General features: G+C 35.9%; 2 protein-coding genes across 2 annotated transcripts in view; both read left to right on the top strand.

The window, feature by feature from the left end:
• Positions 1-16,928, top strand: part of LOC127559025 (late cornified envelope protein 5A-like) — a 120,928-nt gene that overhangs the window by 101,076 nt on the left and 2,924 nt on the right. The window lies entirely within an intron of this gene.
• LOC127559027 (late cornified envelope protein 5A-like) lies at positions 3,928-6,478 on the top strand. Its single transcript, XM_051992474.1, has 2 exons — positions 3,928-4,034; positions 5,807-6,478. The coding sequence occupies exon 2, from the start codon at positions 5,824-5,826 to the stop codon at positions 6,253-6,255; it is 432 nt and encodes a 143-aa protein (XP_051848434.1). The 5' UTR covers positions 3,928-4,034; positions 5,807-5,823; the 3' UTR covers positions 6,256-6,478.

Below are 16,928 nucleotides of genomic sequence, written 5' to 3'. Positions count from 1 at the left end.
TTGTTCAGTACTGTATATATTAAATTGTTTCATATTTGTATAAAGGTCCCAAGAAGACATATAATGGGATTCAGAACCTAGCACATAGGGCAAATCTCCAGCTTTATCCCAAAGTAGGAAAGAAGAGTGATGGGCAGAAAAGAAAGAATCCACACTACAAACACTTAGCTGATATGTTATGTTTTCCATAGATCACTCCAGAACTTATTGAGTTCTCCCACATGTGATTTCCCATCTTTCATCATTTGCAACTCTAATTACTATTGCCATCCTGAGATATTTCCTATGTTTTGTTACCTTATGTGGTTATTTATCTTCTCCTGGGTATACATCTTCTCTGTTTTACTAGAATATAAGCTCCATGAACAGGGAACAAATACTAGTTATTTGTGAATGTTGTCTCCAGCCCTGACCCTAGTGATTCACCTGAGTTCTTACATAGAATAGGTATCTGGTAAGTATTTATTAACTAATTAGCTAAGAGTTAAACTTTCCAAGGACACTGTACCTGTAATTGCCAATGTGTTTCATTATTTGTGTCTTCAAATTGAAGATATGATAAAGGAATAGAGTAATGTTTCTAAAACTTCCTATTCCTCAAACAAACTCCTATGGTCTTCAGTAGTGGTCATGGATGTGCCTTAAAAAAAAAAAAAAGTCCATGAGGCACATGTTGGTCACAGTGGAAGATTAAAATTTTTCTTGAATATTTTATTGCCATCATCTTTATCCTCATTCTCACTATCTACATACTCAACATTCTCAGCATCTATATCAATATAAATAAGTTACATCATTGCTGACATAATTGCCATCATCATTATCTTGGCAATTCTAACCGAGGATTTCTAAGAATGCTTGGAATAGTGACAGTGAATAAATGCCAAATTTTCCAAGTTAGCCACTTTAAAAAAAGCATCCTCCTTTGCATGTGGATTAAAAAGTAGTCCTCTATGTCAGTGACTCATATGTTTGTCTATTCGTGGGTGATGTGGTTTCAGTAAAGGCTTTGAATAGGAAGAGAGCCAGATTAACACATAACTACTGAAAGATTTAGGTATAACATACAAACACATGCACTATCCCCACCTTCCTCAATCCTAAGATAATGTATTAAGTCCTGATGAGCACTACATATTGATAAAATACAAGATTTCAGGAAAACTCAGACAATAAAAAATGACTAACTCCAGGGTTCCACATCTATGAGTTATGACATCATGTAGGTATGAAGACTTGTTGTCAAGCCATAATGAGGACTGAACACAATCATTTAAATTTCTTTGAATGTTATTAGGGAAGAAAATATGACAAAAGAATAGCTAGAACCACTGTTTAGGATAGGTGGGATGCTGATAACTGATGATAATGAGAAATTAAGAATTGCCTATTATTTTGTTTCTATTTGCTCTGTCAATGATAATAATCTTTGGTTTGAAAGAAAAGCACAACAATTAAGAATGAGTAAATTTACCTACTTAAAGCTTTATGGCCCAGAGTGACAAGAAGACTGGCAGAATGCTAAGAGTAATCTATGAAATATCATGAAGAATAGAAGAGGAACCATCAGATTGTAAAAGGAGAAAAATCTCCCAAATTTCAAAATATTTAAGAGAATGAAGTCCGGTTACTCAGGGTCCATTCCAAATCAGATGGTTTAATTCCTGGGAAATTTCTGTAATGCATTACTAAAAGGATAAGGGGTAAAATCTAGAAAAAAGAAGTTATTGCAAAGAGCTCATATGGTTCCATTAGGATCATTATATAGGTCATTACATAAATCACTTGATATCCTTTTTTTTAAAACAAGATTATTAAACTGTAATTTTAGGAATGTTCTAGACTTAAGATCATTATTTGACAAATTCCTTGTAGTATTCTTCAGAGTAAAAAATGAGAAATTTGAAGTAGCAGTAGTACAATTTGAAAAAAATGGAAGGGTCCAAATAGTCTGACCCAAAATCTAATCATTAAATTTTGCAATCACCCTAGAAAGAGGTTTTCAATTGAGAGTTCAAGGATCTGTTTGGTTTATATTTGCAATTGAGCTCCAAAAGAATTTATTGTGACATATAATACAAAAAAGAAAGTTAATGTCATATTTAACTTCAGTTCAAGTTTTCAAAATAGAAAAGTAATAGTCCCATTATCCTCTTGGCTTGGTCAGAACTTGGTTCTGAAAACCAAGTTTTAGGAAGAGCTTTAACATCTAGAGAGAATTTACCTAGAGAAAGGAGATTGACAAAGGGCCATGAATTCATGCTAGATGAGTATCAGTTGAAGAAATTGGAGATGTGAATTGGAATTGGAGCCTTCAAAATGTAGACTCAAGGAGAACAAATTTGATAACTGTCTTTAAATATTTTATAAACTGTTACATGGATAGTAAATTAGACATATTTGGTTTGGTCCCAGAGTAGACAATAAGTAAGAAGTTAAAACCCCAAAGATAGCAATTTAGTGTCTTCCTTCATATATCCTTTGTAGTTAATTTGGACTATCTGTATCCAGAAAAAGAATTGATAAATAAAAGCATGCACAGAATTATCTTACATATATAGATAAATATATGTGTGTGTATAAAAATATGTGGTATATACATATATATATATACATATGTGTGCATATATACACATATATTCATATGCACATGTGTATACACACACACTTTTTAAATGGTAGGCATCTCACAGGGGGAGGGATAAAATAAGAAAAATAAGAAGTTTAGATGATAATTTTATTATATATTTTAAAGGAATAATAAGTTTCATGTACAACCAACTTTTTGATTATCTTATGAAAATTCTTGTTTTAGTCCATAAACTGAAAATAAAACAAACAAATAAATAAATAAGTTTTTTAAAGTTAACAATTTGTTTGGTAGAAAGAACAATTTCCTAATCATACTGTTAATATAAAAGGAGAAAAGACTTCCTTAGAGAAGCAGAAGATTTTCCTACTGTTGTAAATGTTCAAGCAAAGACTGGATAATTACTTCTCTTTTACATGGTAAAGAGAGTTCCTTTTATGTATGCTTTAAACTAAATGATCATTGAGATCCCTTCTAATTTTTGTAATCTGTGATTTTATATGAAAGTTTCTTTATTGTTGTTCAGTCATGTCCAAAATGGACTTATCCATGGTTTTTCTTGGCAACGATACTGAAGTGGTTTGTCATTTCTTTCTCCAATATGTTCCCATTTTACAGATAAAGACCTGAAGTAAATAGGGGTTAAATGAGTCTCCTAGGGTCACACAGTTAGTAATTGTCTGAATTTGAACTCAGTTCATCCTTACTAGAGGTCTGGTGTTCTATCCACTGCACTACCTGCCCATGAATGAATCATAAACTATGCTGAAATACAGCTTGCAATTTTCAAGCTGGAGGAGGGGAGGAACAGGACTCTGTCAAGTGATTATAATGTAGTTACCTTAGTACTGGCAGCTCTTGGTACCAATACAACTCTGTTGTGTAAACTCTACCTAAAAATATAGCCTCATCTTGCACATGTGAAAGCATGAAGGACTTGATTCCCTCAGGAAGGAATCAGCCATCATCCCAGAAATGGATGCCTGGTGATGGCAGTGATGCAAAAAAAAAAAAAAAAAACAGAACCTTCAGATTCTCAAGACACACCACATATTTCACCATCATGTTGTCATGGTAGTCTTTCCAGTCACTTTGGAATTGGATAGGGAAATAGCATAGTGGGGAAAAGGGAAGAGTGAGTTCCAAACTGGCAAATATTTCAGCTACCAGTAGGCACCATACAGATGTGCCACTTGTAAGAAAAGCAGTTTTAGAATGGTGATGGCCTAATCTGAAATCATGAGGGAAGAGGGATGGGAATGCCAAGAATTGTCTGCTACATTGGGTTTGCTTGGCACATGCCTGTGAGTGTATTCTCCTCCCACTAGAACCATGTCTACTAGGAGCAGTGGAGCCTGGGAATCCCTTATATAAGGTATCTTTAGAACTGGCTCTTCACACCATTTGCCTCCTGGGAGAGAAGTCTTTCAGAATCTGTGATTAGGTAAGTGATTCAAATCCCAGTGGGGAGAACTTTGAACAAGAAAAGCCCTAATGCTATAAAGAGAGAGGTCAGCCATGTATACTAATATTGTATTTAATTTATACTTAAACATATTTAACATGTATTGGTCAATCTGCCATCTGGGGGAGGAAGAGGGGGGAAGGAGGGAAAAAATTGGAACAAAAGGTTTGGCAGTTGTCAATGCTAAAAAATTACCCATGCATATAACTTGTAAATAAAAAGCTATAATTAAAAAAAAAGAAAAAAGAGAGGTGAGGGAAAATGAGAAAAAGATAAAGAAATGAGGAAAAAGGGGGAAGGTTCAATCATCCAGAGTGAGAAGGGAGGCTAGTGAGGAATAGAGAGCTTAGGAAATGACCAGAATATTTAAATATGTACCCAGGAAGTTGTGAGGAAATCTAGAACTCATATTCTTAAGAATAATTAGAGATCCTGCATCATATATCATCTTTAGGATACATGTAAGACAAATATATATTATATCTATATATATACATATATAAATATAATGTAATCATATAAAATAAAATAATAAAATGCTAAATAAATTTACAATTGAAATGGCATAAAATGTTGTAAAGATTTTTTTATAAACTTTGGGTATTATATATTGTTAGTAAAAATGAATATGAATGAAAAATGAATATTTTTAATTATTAAGCATTTACTATAATAATATAGTATATTGTGATAAACCTAAGGAATATAATATAAGCATATGTGAACATATGTATCTTATGTGTATGTATTTATATGTGCATATATACATACATATATATGTACGTATTATTCTAATAATAGTCATCTGGTATCATAGGGCAGTAGATAGACAACATCCTCTAAGGTAGGAAGATACAGGTTCAAGTCTATCCCCTTAACACATCCTGGCTATGTGACCTTGGGTAGCCACTCAAACTCAGTATCTTATACAACTTATTTATATTATTCTATAAATGCATCTGTTCTAAAAGCCCAACCAATAAATTGGGTGAGACAAAACAAAAGACAGATGAACCCAAAGGCTTTGGAAATTGTCCTTAGAGGAAGAAGATTGAAAGGACTGAGAAAAGGGATGTGATGTGAGTCATAATATGTGTGATAGCTCCCTTATTCCAGATAGCTGAGCCAAAAAGAATCAGTTAGATCCCCTGTCCCAGATGAAAAATGCATCATTTTTCACTGAAACAGAAACATTTATGCTGATCAGCGCTATAAGTTTGATATTTGTCTGTGGTATATGTTTTGGAGTAGGGTTGAATGGCGATGGTGATTCTAGAGAAGACCTTTTTCTATCTTGTTTTGAATATTTAGCCCCTTCAAGCTTTCTAAATATGTTCTCTTATATTATAGATTTTTTAAATAATTGATTTCCAAAGCCATAGTTACCTTGAGGCAAAAAAAGCAGGGAAGAAAATGTCCAGAGAGAGAATAGAGAAGCAATAACCATTTGTCAGTATCATGGAGCAGATTGGGGCATCCTGAGTGTCATGAAATAAGGGTCTATAAGTGGCATCTTTATTCCTCTGGCTCAGTGAGACTTTATTGACTTGAGTGTCATGAACTTAGACTTGATTTTTTTCCAAAATTGACCTTGGAACTCATACTCCAACCCATGCAATTTTTGTTGGAGGACTTTTCTTTCTGGATACAAATGAATCCTAGAAATTAGTTGCCACTGTAGTGGGCATTGTTCCCAAATGAAAGCAAATTCTTAGCCTTGTTTTGATGTACCTTCTCTTATTATCTTTCAGAGTGATCTTGCAAAAAGATGTCCTGCCAGCAAAGCCAGCAGCAGTGCCAGGCCCCTAAATGTCCTCCTAAGTGTCCTCCCAAGTGTCAGACACCCAAGTGCCCACCAAAGTGTCCTCCTAAATGTCCCCCCAAATGTCCTCCCCAGGCACCATGCCCTCCTCCAGTCTCCTCCTGTTGTGGCTCTAGCTCTGGAGGATGCTGCAGCTCTGGGGGATGCTGTGGGTCCAGCTCTGGGGGATGCTGCAGCTCTGGAGGATGCTGTGGCTCTGGTGGTGGCTGCTGCCTCTTTTCCCATCATAGGAGATCTCGCAGGAGCAGGCGCCAGAGAAATGACTGCTGTGACAGTGGCAGTGGACACAGCCAGCAGTCTGGAGGCTGCTGTGGTGGCTCTGGAGGCTGCTGTGGGAGCTCTGGGGGCTGCTGTGGAAGCTCTGGGGGCTGCTGCTGATCATCTGGTTCTCTCTACACTAAGAATCAGTGAAGTGGAACCCAAGACCAATGAATCATCCACCTCATCTGCAACTGCCATGGAATTTGCCTGCACAGAAATGGTTCTTTAAAAACACTTATTGATCTCAGATCAGTGAGCCTTGGCTCATCTGCCTAACTTCCCTCCCACTGTTATCTTTTGTTCAGAGACCATAGGCAACAATAAATTTACATTCACAGTCCTCTTTGTCTGTTAGTAATTGTCTTTTCTATTGGGTTCTGCTTCTCCTGAAACAAAGAAGGAAAATTTTAAATTTGCCTGCTTAAAAGACTAATTCATGGTTTCTTTTTTCTGTCCTGTTAACTATATGATTACAATTCACTCCTACTGATTTTTGTCTTTATAATTCCTGCTACTTATACCTACCCTGAGCTCTGTTCTAACTGTGCTGACATGTATACATATCTGCCTTCTTAGAAGGAATAAACCTATACATACAACCTTAAAAAAAAAAAAAAGTTTCAGTTAAGTGGTACTTTCCTTTGAATATTCCTCTTTTTGTACCCTAAGAAATTCAGGAAGCCAGAAAAACAGGTATTGTTGTGTCTAGGTGTCCAGAACCATCTTGAAGGGCAAAGGAATCTCTAGACATATCTATAAACCTTGGATAACACTTATTGCCTACACCTACTATAAACGGGTTCTGTCACTATCAGATACAATACTCCTCTGCTTAATGACCTCCAAAATACACCTTTCCCAAAATAGTGAGTTGATTTCCACTAACTTAAGCTCCATTCTTAGGGGATTTAGTTCCTGCCCATTATTCAGCATCACAATTCCTATGATCCTCCTACAAATGATCTTTCTTTGCAGTCATTTGGATTCATCTGGATTCTAGAACATTGCCTCATGCTATGTCATTGTTTTTATCCCCTTGCTTAATTATCACATTGGCTACTTCTGTAGAACAGTTCCCCAGTCATTGCCACCATGGGCCTGTGGAACAGAACATTTGTAGCCACATTACATTTCTCCTATTCTGCTATGGACACAAAAAATTCTGTTGACCAGGGTGCTGACATCCCTGGCAGGTAGTATCCATCTTTACATTTCTTACCATCTTTGGTGGTTATCACTTTCTAAAGCTTATTTCCAAACGTAATCCTTTTGTTGGCTTAACCAACATAAAACTTTTAAATAAAGAATACAAAGTACCCTAAGACTGATTTCTATAAATGACAGTCACCTTCAAAGCTCAAGTCTTCAATTCATTAAAAGGAGGTGAGGAGTGAACTGCTGAAAAACACCCTATCGTGGCTTAAACATTTCTGATAACTTCTTACTTGATTGAATCAGAGACCAAGGTGATGGAGTTTTCTTATTTGCTTCTCTTTCCTTTACTTGACTCTTCCTTTGCTACATAATCATATCAGCTATACATATATATATACACATATATATACAATACATATCAGCTATGTATACTGTTGGCTTGATTTCTCAGGCAACCATAGTTGCCACATATTAAAATCATCTTTAAAATTTGCATGAATAAAACCAGTCTGTCATATTTTACATGCTTTGTATGCATGGCACTTTTAATCACCAGTTCCTGAAGCATTTTTTTTCCAGCCTCTCTATGAATCTGAAAAGTTCTGCAATCTTCTCATCAGTCATAGTAAAGAAACTGACATGAATGTATGTCCTCTGGACTTCCCTTATCTTGAATGAATTAATTAGTGAATGAATGGGTAAATGAAATGAATGAGTTATTAAGTGCTTTCTATGTGCCAAGCATATTGCTAAATATTGGAAAAACAAATACAAAATAGGATACATTCTGTACCCTCAAGAAATTTACATGCTAATAGTACATAGATACAGCAATGGCCAGGGAAGAGAGCTTTGGTCTCAAGAATCCCAAGGATGGCAAATTGATCCATAAAACAACAGTTGACATGCTCTTATCTAAAAGCAATGGTAGTATTGATTGAATGACCATTTCCAGAGCAGGAGATGGAAAGAAAGGAATAAGGAACAGAATTAGGGTGGTGATGAAGATGTCAAAGTGAACTCTTGGCACATTTGATTGTGGCACAATGTCTAATTTGGAGCAGCTAGATACATCCAGTAAGTATCTCCTAATGGAGAAATATTTGAGTTTACATTCACTTACCAATTATCGCCACTCAGTCTCCCACTCTGAATGGAAGTTCAAAAGGAAAAGGGGGGGAGGGGAGGAGGAGAAGATTTAATTACCCCAAGGAATGGACAGCATAACAATGGGAGGATCTGTCTGTAGAGTTAAGTTGCAGATATGGAGAAAGAGGTTGGCAGCATGGCTGATGGCAAGATGACCTCAAAGAGATAATCAGATAGGAAGTAACTCTAAAATGACTTCCAATGTCTGTAAGATTTCAAACATGGCAACAAAAGAGCATCAAAGGACATAAAAGAGTTCCTCCAAGGGCTCTATTTAAGTTGCCCTGCATGAGTTATCTGAAACTTTTGAATCATTTCAGGGATCTATTTCAGGGATATTGCTTCTTCCTTAGGTAAACTTAAACTCTATCTTCTAAAATTGAGTTTTCTGTAGTATGTCAATTCCCTAATCTGTTGTCTAAATTTATGCTTCTGATAATATGTTGCTGACAGAAGGGGAGGAGATTATAAAGTCAGGTAGTTTCATCATACCTTCTGACCAGTCTTACCTAGAAAGGAATTATCTGGCAAGAAATCTCACATCTGAAGTAGGAGATATAGTGCCAAGCCCTACTGAGGTACCTCCCTTTTTACCTGAGAAGATGTCACAGCTAATCTAGTCCATTCAGAGCAGCAACTAAAGGTACTTTCTTAGGTGTACCTTTCCCTGTGGTATGTTGCTAATGTTTAATAAATGGCTCACTGGTGGAAGGTGGGAACGAACATCAACATAACTTTAAATTTATTCTCCATTAACATTTTCTCCATCACTTTTTAAAGTATAGAAATCAATGAAACACTAAAATGACTTCAGTATAACTCTGAATCCTTGCCCAATAATCTATATCTAGAGGTAGCTAAATGGCAGAATAGATCAAATATGGACAGGGAATCAAAAAAAAAAAAAAAAGATTGAGTTTTAATTGTCCCAGACACCTGATGCCTGTATGCTTCTGAGAAAGTCCTATAATCCCAATCTGTTTCAGTTTCAGATCCATAAAATGGTGTTAATGATAACATCTTCCTGCTAGGGTTGTGGTATGGATAAAATGAAATAATATATGGAAAATACTTTGCAAACATGATATATATATTTTGGCCATTGTATCTAAGAGAATCCACAGCAGTCTATAGAATCTCTTCTATTGAAATCTTGCTATACTGTCGAATTCTTTCTAATCCCAGGCTTATCTAATAGTAGAGCAAACATTTTCACTATTCCCTTTTCTGCAGTCCTCACTCCCCTACACGATGAAATACAATAGCACACCACCAACTAAACCTAAGTTCAAATCTGGTCTCAGACCACTTAACAGTTCCTAACTGTGTGACCCTGGGCAAGTCAATTGCCTAGGAAAGGAGAGAAGGAGAGAGAGAGAGAGAGAGAGAGAGAGAGAGAGGAGAGAGAGAGAGAAGGAGGGAGAGAGTCAATATAGAAAGTCAATGCTTCAATGCCATCCCCTCAAAAATCATATTAAGTCTTTGTAGCAGTCTCTCAAAGCCCTAGGGCAGTTAGAGTGTAATTTATAGAGTGCTCAATGTAGAATAAGAAAGACTCGTCATCCTGAGTTCAGATCTGGCCTCAGATACTTACCAGCTATGTGAGCCTGGGAGAATTACTTAACCCTGTCTGCCTCAATTTACTCTTTCATAAATTGAGCTGAAGATAGAACTGGAAAAAACTCTCCAGTATCTTTGCCAAGGAAACCCCAAATGACATCACGAAGAATTCAGTGAGACATGATTGAATAACAACAAACACTCAAGGTCCCACATGAGATACAGGATTTTTTTTTTTGTGGTTCATTGCTCTATTGCCTCCACCCAGAAAATTTTGGAACCTCATCCTATGACATTAAGTTGTGTATTGTCACTGACATTGCCTGTAAGGTACTTAATAAATGTTTATTGATTGATTCATAGACTATAAAGACACAGATCACAAAATATGTTTTTTTCACAGGCCAAACATAACAGAGATCAAAGAAAATATGAAACCCTACAAATTCTCAGAAATCTTCATACACTCAGCCATATTTAGGGGTTACCAGTAACATTAACTTGATTAATTTCTGCAAATATCCTCTCTATCTTCTGTTAAATGGACTAGCTATCTGTTGTCTCCTCCTGTAAGTCTCTGTAATTACCAGCAGATGGCAGTAGAATTCCTACTCCTGGACCATGAAAAAGTTAAAAAAAAAAAAAAAAATCAGCCCTAGCCCAATGTAGGAAGGGGAAAAAAAGAAAAAATGAGGCTTAGTCCAGTGTAGGGGGACCGGGAGAGAAAAAATTGAGCTCTAGTCCAATGTAGAAAAAGGAATGAAAAAAAAAAAACCCTACAGAATACCTAATCTTGTCACAAACCAGGTCAATAAATATTACTATGTCTTAGGTACTATGCTAAGGGCTGGCTATATAAAGAAAGCCAAAAACATGCAAACTACTATGTACAAATAAGATATTTACAGGATAATTTGGAGATGATCACAAAGGGAAGGTATGAGCATTGAGGAAAATTGGCAAAGACCGTGGAAAAGGTAGAAATTTGGCTAAGACTTGAAGCAAGACCTGGAAGCTAGGAAAAAGAGTTGAGGAGGAAGAACTCCAAAACATTGAAGACAGTCAGTAATTGCGTTTTGTTTACAAGGAAAAGCAAAATGGCTATTGTCACTGGATTGAAGAGTTTGTAGAGATGGGTACTGGTAAGAGTGGAGTGGCTGAGGAGAAAGGGGTAGTTCAAGGTATAAAAAGACTGGAGAAATAAGAAAGAAAGTTTAATGCAAAATAATTCAACCGAACACCTCCATTGTACTTCATTTTTAAAATTTTGAATCCATCAGTCTAAACATTTTTAAGTGCCTACTATGTGCCAAGTTAAGTACTGAGGATACAAATCCAAAAAATAAAAATAATCCCTTTCTTCAAGGAGTTTGTAATCTATTGAGGAAAACAATATACAAAAAAGCTGAAAGTTCAAGGTGTGGAGGGCAGAAAATTATTGAAAAATATGAAAGAGTATCTCTAGATGGGACATGAAGAGATGACTGACCTGGGAACCCTTCTTGAATACCGGCTTTGGGAGAACTTTTTCACTTTACCCCCCAGTTCAAGGAGTCCCAAGGGCTGAGAGGGTACGTATAAAATATAAATACAAAAACTGACTTTCTCCTTAAATGTCACTCTAATTCCAGTTAGTGTCTCTGGGTAGAAAAATTCACATTAGCTGAAACTACTTTTTAGTAACATTTACTATAGTAGTCAGCCAGAATTCTGGATTTAAAGCAATTTTTTTTTTGGTAGAAAGAAAGGTTATAAGACTCTTCTGGTAAGTCAAAAAATGAAAATGCATGGAAAAAATGTAAGGCAGCACCTTGGTAATTTCATACATTACTTTGGGAGGCCAGCTTCCAGGAATGAAATGATAATCTTTTTGAACTCTGACCAGACCATCCCAAATCTGGAGTTTTCAAGGCTAGATGCCATGGTTTAGGAAAGATACTGATAAACTAGATAGTACTGAGAGAACAATTAGGTTGGTGAGGGCAGTGAATAGCAATGGGGTCATGCACATGAAGGTGGGTTGAAGGAAATGGGATATTTGGTCTAAAGAAGAAAAGATTCAAAGAAGACATAATAGCTCTCTTCAAATGATCCTATCAGGGAGGAATCAGAATTGTTTTGTTTTAGAATCAAGAGCAATGTGTGGAATTTTATCCACTTCTATCAAAATGAACAAATCATGACATGTCTGTCTTCCCAGCTAAATGAATTTTAGATGCAGTACACTAATTAGTTTGAATGAAGAGAGGAAGTAGTGACATAGAGGCTCCTCTGATTTAGGAAGGCAAAGTTAAGCAAAGATCAAAGTGCTATCAAAGAATTTTTAAAAGCAAGATTTTTCAAATCAAGAATTAGTAAAAAAAAAAAAAAAAAAAAAAAAAAGCCTCTTTCTCCCTAATATGCAGAGGTATAAAACAATGGGTGAGGAAAATTGATATGCTTTGAGATTCAATTGATATGTTAATTTTGTTGTTATTGTTGAGTCATTTGTGATCCTATTTGGGGTTTTCTTGATAGAGATACTAGAGAGGTTTGTCATTTCCTTTTCCAGTGCATTTAACAGATGAGGAAACTGAGGCAAACAGGATTGAATGACTTGCCCAGGATCACACAGCTAATAAGTGTGAGGCCAGATTTGAACTCATGAAGATGAGCCCTCCTAACTCCAAGCCCACCACTTAACTGCCTGATGTTGTTTGGTTTTGTTTGAGAATAAAATTAGATTTTATTTTAAATCATTTTTTACAAATCTTAAGGCATTATGTAAATGTTTATTATATCTATAGTTCTCCACATTTATCTATAGTTATAGCTATCTAAATAGAATTTGTTGAGTAGAGAGTAACTTGAGTAGATCTATTAAAATATGTAGAGGATAAGTTACAGTAAAAACAGATATGACCAAGGTAAAGAGATCCATCAGAAAGTTGCTACGATAGTCCAGGCAAGAGATGATGAGGACCTGATCTAGGTTGGGGGGTATGAGTATGGAGAAAAGGATACATATATGAGGAATATTATAGAGACAGAAATGATAAGATTTGTTAACTGTTGGGATATATAAAGTGAGAGATTGTAAACCTAGGTGACTGAAAGGGTGGTGATGCTCTTGACAGCAATAGAGAAATATAGAAGGAAGGAAGAGAATCACTAATGCTGCTGCTGCTGTTGTTTGGGGGGGGCGAGGGGTAAGAGGGCAGAGAATATAATGAATTCTGTTTTGGAGTCCTCGAATTTGACATAGAAATCTATGAAAACATCTGGCTTAAAATATTCTGTTGGGGTTAGTCTGGAGATCAGGAGAGAGACCTGATTTAAACTAAATCAATAGATCTGGAAATTGTCTGCATAGATAAAATAATCTATGAATCTATGGGAGTTGATGGGATCACCAAATAACAGATTATAGAAAAGAGAAAAGAGCCTAGGACAAAGTCTTAGGAGATATCCACAGCTGGTAGGCAGAGCATGGAAGGAGATCCAGAAAAGGAAAATGAGCAAGAACAGTAAGGATCCTTGGAGAAGAACCAAGAAAGAACACTATCAATAAAATCCAGGAGGGAGGGTAAATCCAAGTGGAGAACAGGGTCGACAGTATCTGGAACTATTGGGAGGTCAAGAAGGACTGACTAAAAAGATTATTAGATTTGACAATTAAAAGCTTGTGGGAGACCTCCTGACTAAAAAGATTATTAGATTTGACAATTAAAAGCTTGTGGGAGACCTCCTGACTAAAAAGATTATTAGATTTGACAATTAAAAACTTGTGGGAGACCTCCTGACTAAAAAGATTATTAGATTTGACAATTAAAAGCTTGTGGGAGACCTCTTTGGACAGAGAAGTTTCAAATGAATGATGAGATTAAGAGCCAGATAAAAGAAGATTCAGATGAGAATGAAGAGAGAAAAGTTTGAGACAAGTGTAGATGGTTTTTTTAAGGTGAGTAGCTAAGAAAGGAAAAAAAGAACTAAGATGATTTCACAAAAGCTTTTGGATTTTTGTTTTTTAGGGATGATACATTTGAGCTTGTTTGTAGGCAGTAGGCAAGATATCAGTTAAATAAGTGAAGAATGAAGACTAGTGAGGACAGGTGGAGATTGGTGTCAGGGAGGTGTGAGATGCAGAAAAGGGGAGAAAACAGAGCACTTGTTGACTAGCCTCCATTTTTTGGTGAAATAGGCAGAGGTCTTTATCAGAAAGGAAGTAGGAAGGCAGTATCATGAAATATTTGGGAAGGAAAGAGGTTAGAAAGAAATAGATACATTGTAAATACATTTTACTTAATTGACTTAGAGAATTGAACTCTAAAATAACACTCTAACTGTAATTGCAAGCATGTTTCTGTATTGAATTAAAGTGTTACTCATGCTTTATAATTGAGGAAATGATAAAGGGTCAAGGTTATTTTTCCAGAACCATGTCTCTCAGGAAAGACTGCCTGATTTCTTGGATAGTGATGAAGAAGCAGGTTTAGCTCTGTGTGTTGGTCACAGAGGCTGGTCCCAATCTCTCCTGGATACTTGATTGCCATCATCTCCATTCTCAGCATCCGATTACTCAGCACCCCCAATATCTGCATCAGTATCAGTGTCAGTTGCAATATTATGTCAGCCACTATCATTAACATCATCATTACCTTGGCAGTTCCAAACAAAGATTCCCAGGAATGCTTAGAGCAGTGACTGAATAGGAAATTTCCCAAGTTAATCACTTAGAAACTAATCTCCTTTGCATTTAAAAGATCATTAGTAGGTTGAAAATAAATCTTTGGACTTTACAGTAATACCTCCTATGTCTATGTGTAGATGGTTGATGAGGTTTGAGTGAGGACATTGGACAGGAAGATGACTTAGTTGATAATCAATTAATGAGTAAGTCCTTATTAAGTACTATGATCCAGGGACAATGCAAGATGGTGAGGATACAAATGCAAAGAAGGAAACAATCTCTACTCTCAAGGAACTTACATTCTACTGCACACAAACCTATAGGTATATTTATGCATTCAGAATAAAACATACAAAACAAATACAAAATAAACATGAGGTAATTAGAGGGAAGGACATTAACATTTGATGATAATGGTTATAAGACAGGAAAGGCCCCCTGTACAATGTTCTCCTCAAGGACATCCTGCAAGAAGAAAGGGATTCTGTGAGGCAATAGCAAAGAAGAACTGCATTCTAGACAAGAAGGATAGTCAATGTAATGTCACAGAGCAGGGAGATGGAGTTCCCTATACAAGGAACAGAGAGAAGGCCAATAAAGTATAGTAATAGAAATAAATGACCCCTTTTTCAGTTCCAGCATGTTCCATTAAGTCCAACTGACACTGATGACTGGGCTGTATGTGTTAATAAAATGTAAGATTTCAGGAAATCCCAGAAACTAGAAAATGGAAAATTCTATATTCCATATTGATGTCTATTAATTGTCACATCTGTTGAGTGTGAAAACTTCTCTACTGAAGACAGAATAAAAAAGGATATGAAAATAAATAAAAAAATTTAAAAGTTATTGCTTGTTTATTTCTCTATATAGTAGAAAAGAACAGGAAGTAAGCAAGAACAGCATCATTGCTTAAATAGATAGAATGCTAATGAATAACTGAAGACAATGAAAAATCAGATCTGTTAACTGTTTTGTTTTCACTTTTTTCCCACCAAGACTTTGCTTTAATTAGGAAAACCTGAACAAATGTGGCAGACAGTTGATACCCAAAGAAAATAGTCAGATAGATCATCCAGCTCATGATGATGATGAGTTCAAGTTACTTGGCGCAAATGAGTTGCATCATGGGTATTGAAAAAACTGACAACTATGAATGATAAGACACTGTCAGGGATATTTGAAAGACTGTGAATAACTGAAGAGGTACTGCATGTCTGGCCAAGAAGAAACTTCTCCAACATTTGAAAATGGGTTACAAGATGGAACCTTTAAACTACAGTCCAGTGAACTGATCTTGATTCCTAAGGAAATTCCCTAAATGGTTCGAGAAAAGGTTGGTTAATGGACATCTGAAAGAGGAAGTAGCAATCATAAAGTACCAGTATAGCTTCATCAAGAATAGGAATATTTTACTATTTTTAAGATGGCTAAATGTTATAGACATAAGTTATTTGATAAGAATCACTTATTATTCCTCTCAGGAGAAAAAGGGGATAAATGTAGAGTAGGCAACAGAAAAAGAGCTACAGTCCTTGGAATCATATTGTTCCATATTGTAGATTTTGAAGGGGGAAGAAGGAGGGAATAAACATTTATGTGGTACCTATGACATGCCAGCACTATGCTTACAATTATTGTCTCATTTGAAGATAGGTATCTTCAAGATAGGTATTATTTTAGTATTCTCATTTTACCATTGAAGAAACTGAAGCAAACAGATGCTTCCCGGGGTCATACAGCAAGGAAGTAACTGAGGCTGATTTTGGGACTAAGGTCTTCCTGATTCCAAGCCCAGTGCTCTTTATACTGTTCCAACAATTTACAGTCCTACAGTTTTCCTAATCAGAAGACATAAGAAGTACATTTAGTTCTAAGTGAAAAACTTTAGGAAGAACATTGATAGGAAGGGCTTTAAATTCATACCACACAGGAATCAATAGAAGGACTTTAAAGTGTTTAGCTTAAAAAAAAAAAGAAGAAGAAGAAGAAGATAAGTGTCAAATTATAAAATTGCTGTCACCTGGAAGAGGCACTCAATGTGCTCAATTTGGCCCAGAGAGAAGTCCTCAAAGTAATGGTGCACATTACAAAGAGACCAAGTTAATCTGGAGCTTTAAAAAAAAAAAGATCTTTCTAATAGAGTTATGCAAAAGTTAAATGAGTTGCCTCAAAGTAATGTGTACACATTACAAAGAGGCCGAGTTAATCTGGATCTTTAAAAAAATAATAAGATCTTTCTAATAGAGTTATCCAA

The sequence above is a fragment of the Antechinus flavipes genome, chromosome 4 (genome assembly GCF_016432865.1).
Source record: "Antechinus flavipes isolate AdamAnt ecotype Samford, QLD, Australia chromosome 4, AdamAnt_v2, whole genome shotgun sequence".
Classification (NCBI taxonomy): domain Eukaryota; kingdom Metazoa; phylum Chordata; class Mammalia; order Dasyuromorphia; family Dasyuridae; genus Antechinus; species Antechinus flavipes.
The sequence above is the reverse complement of the archived record's forward strand: the minus strand, read 5'-3'. Positions and strand labels throughout refer to the sequence as shown.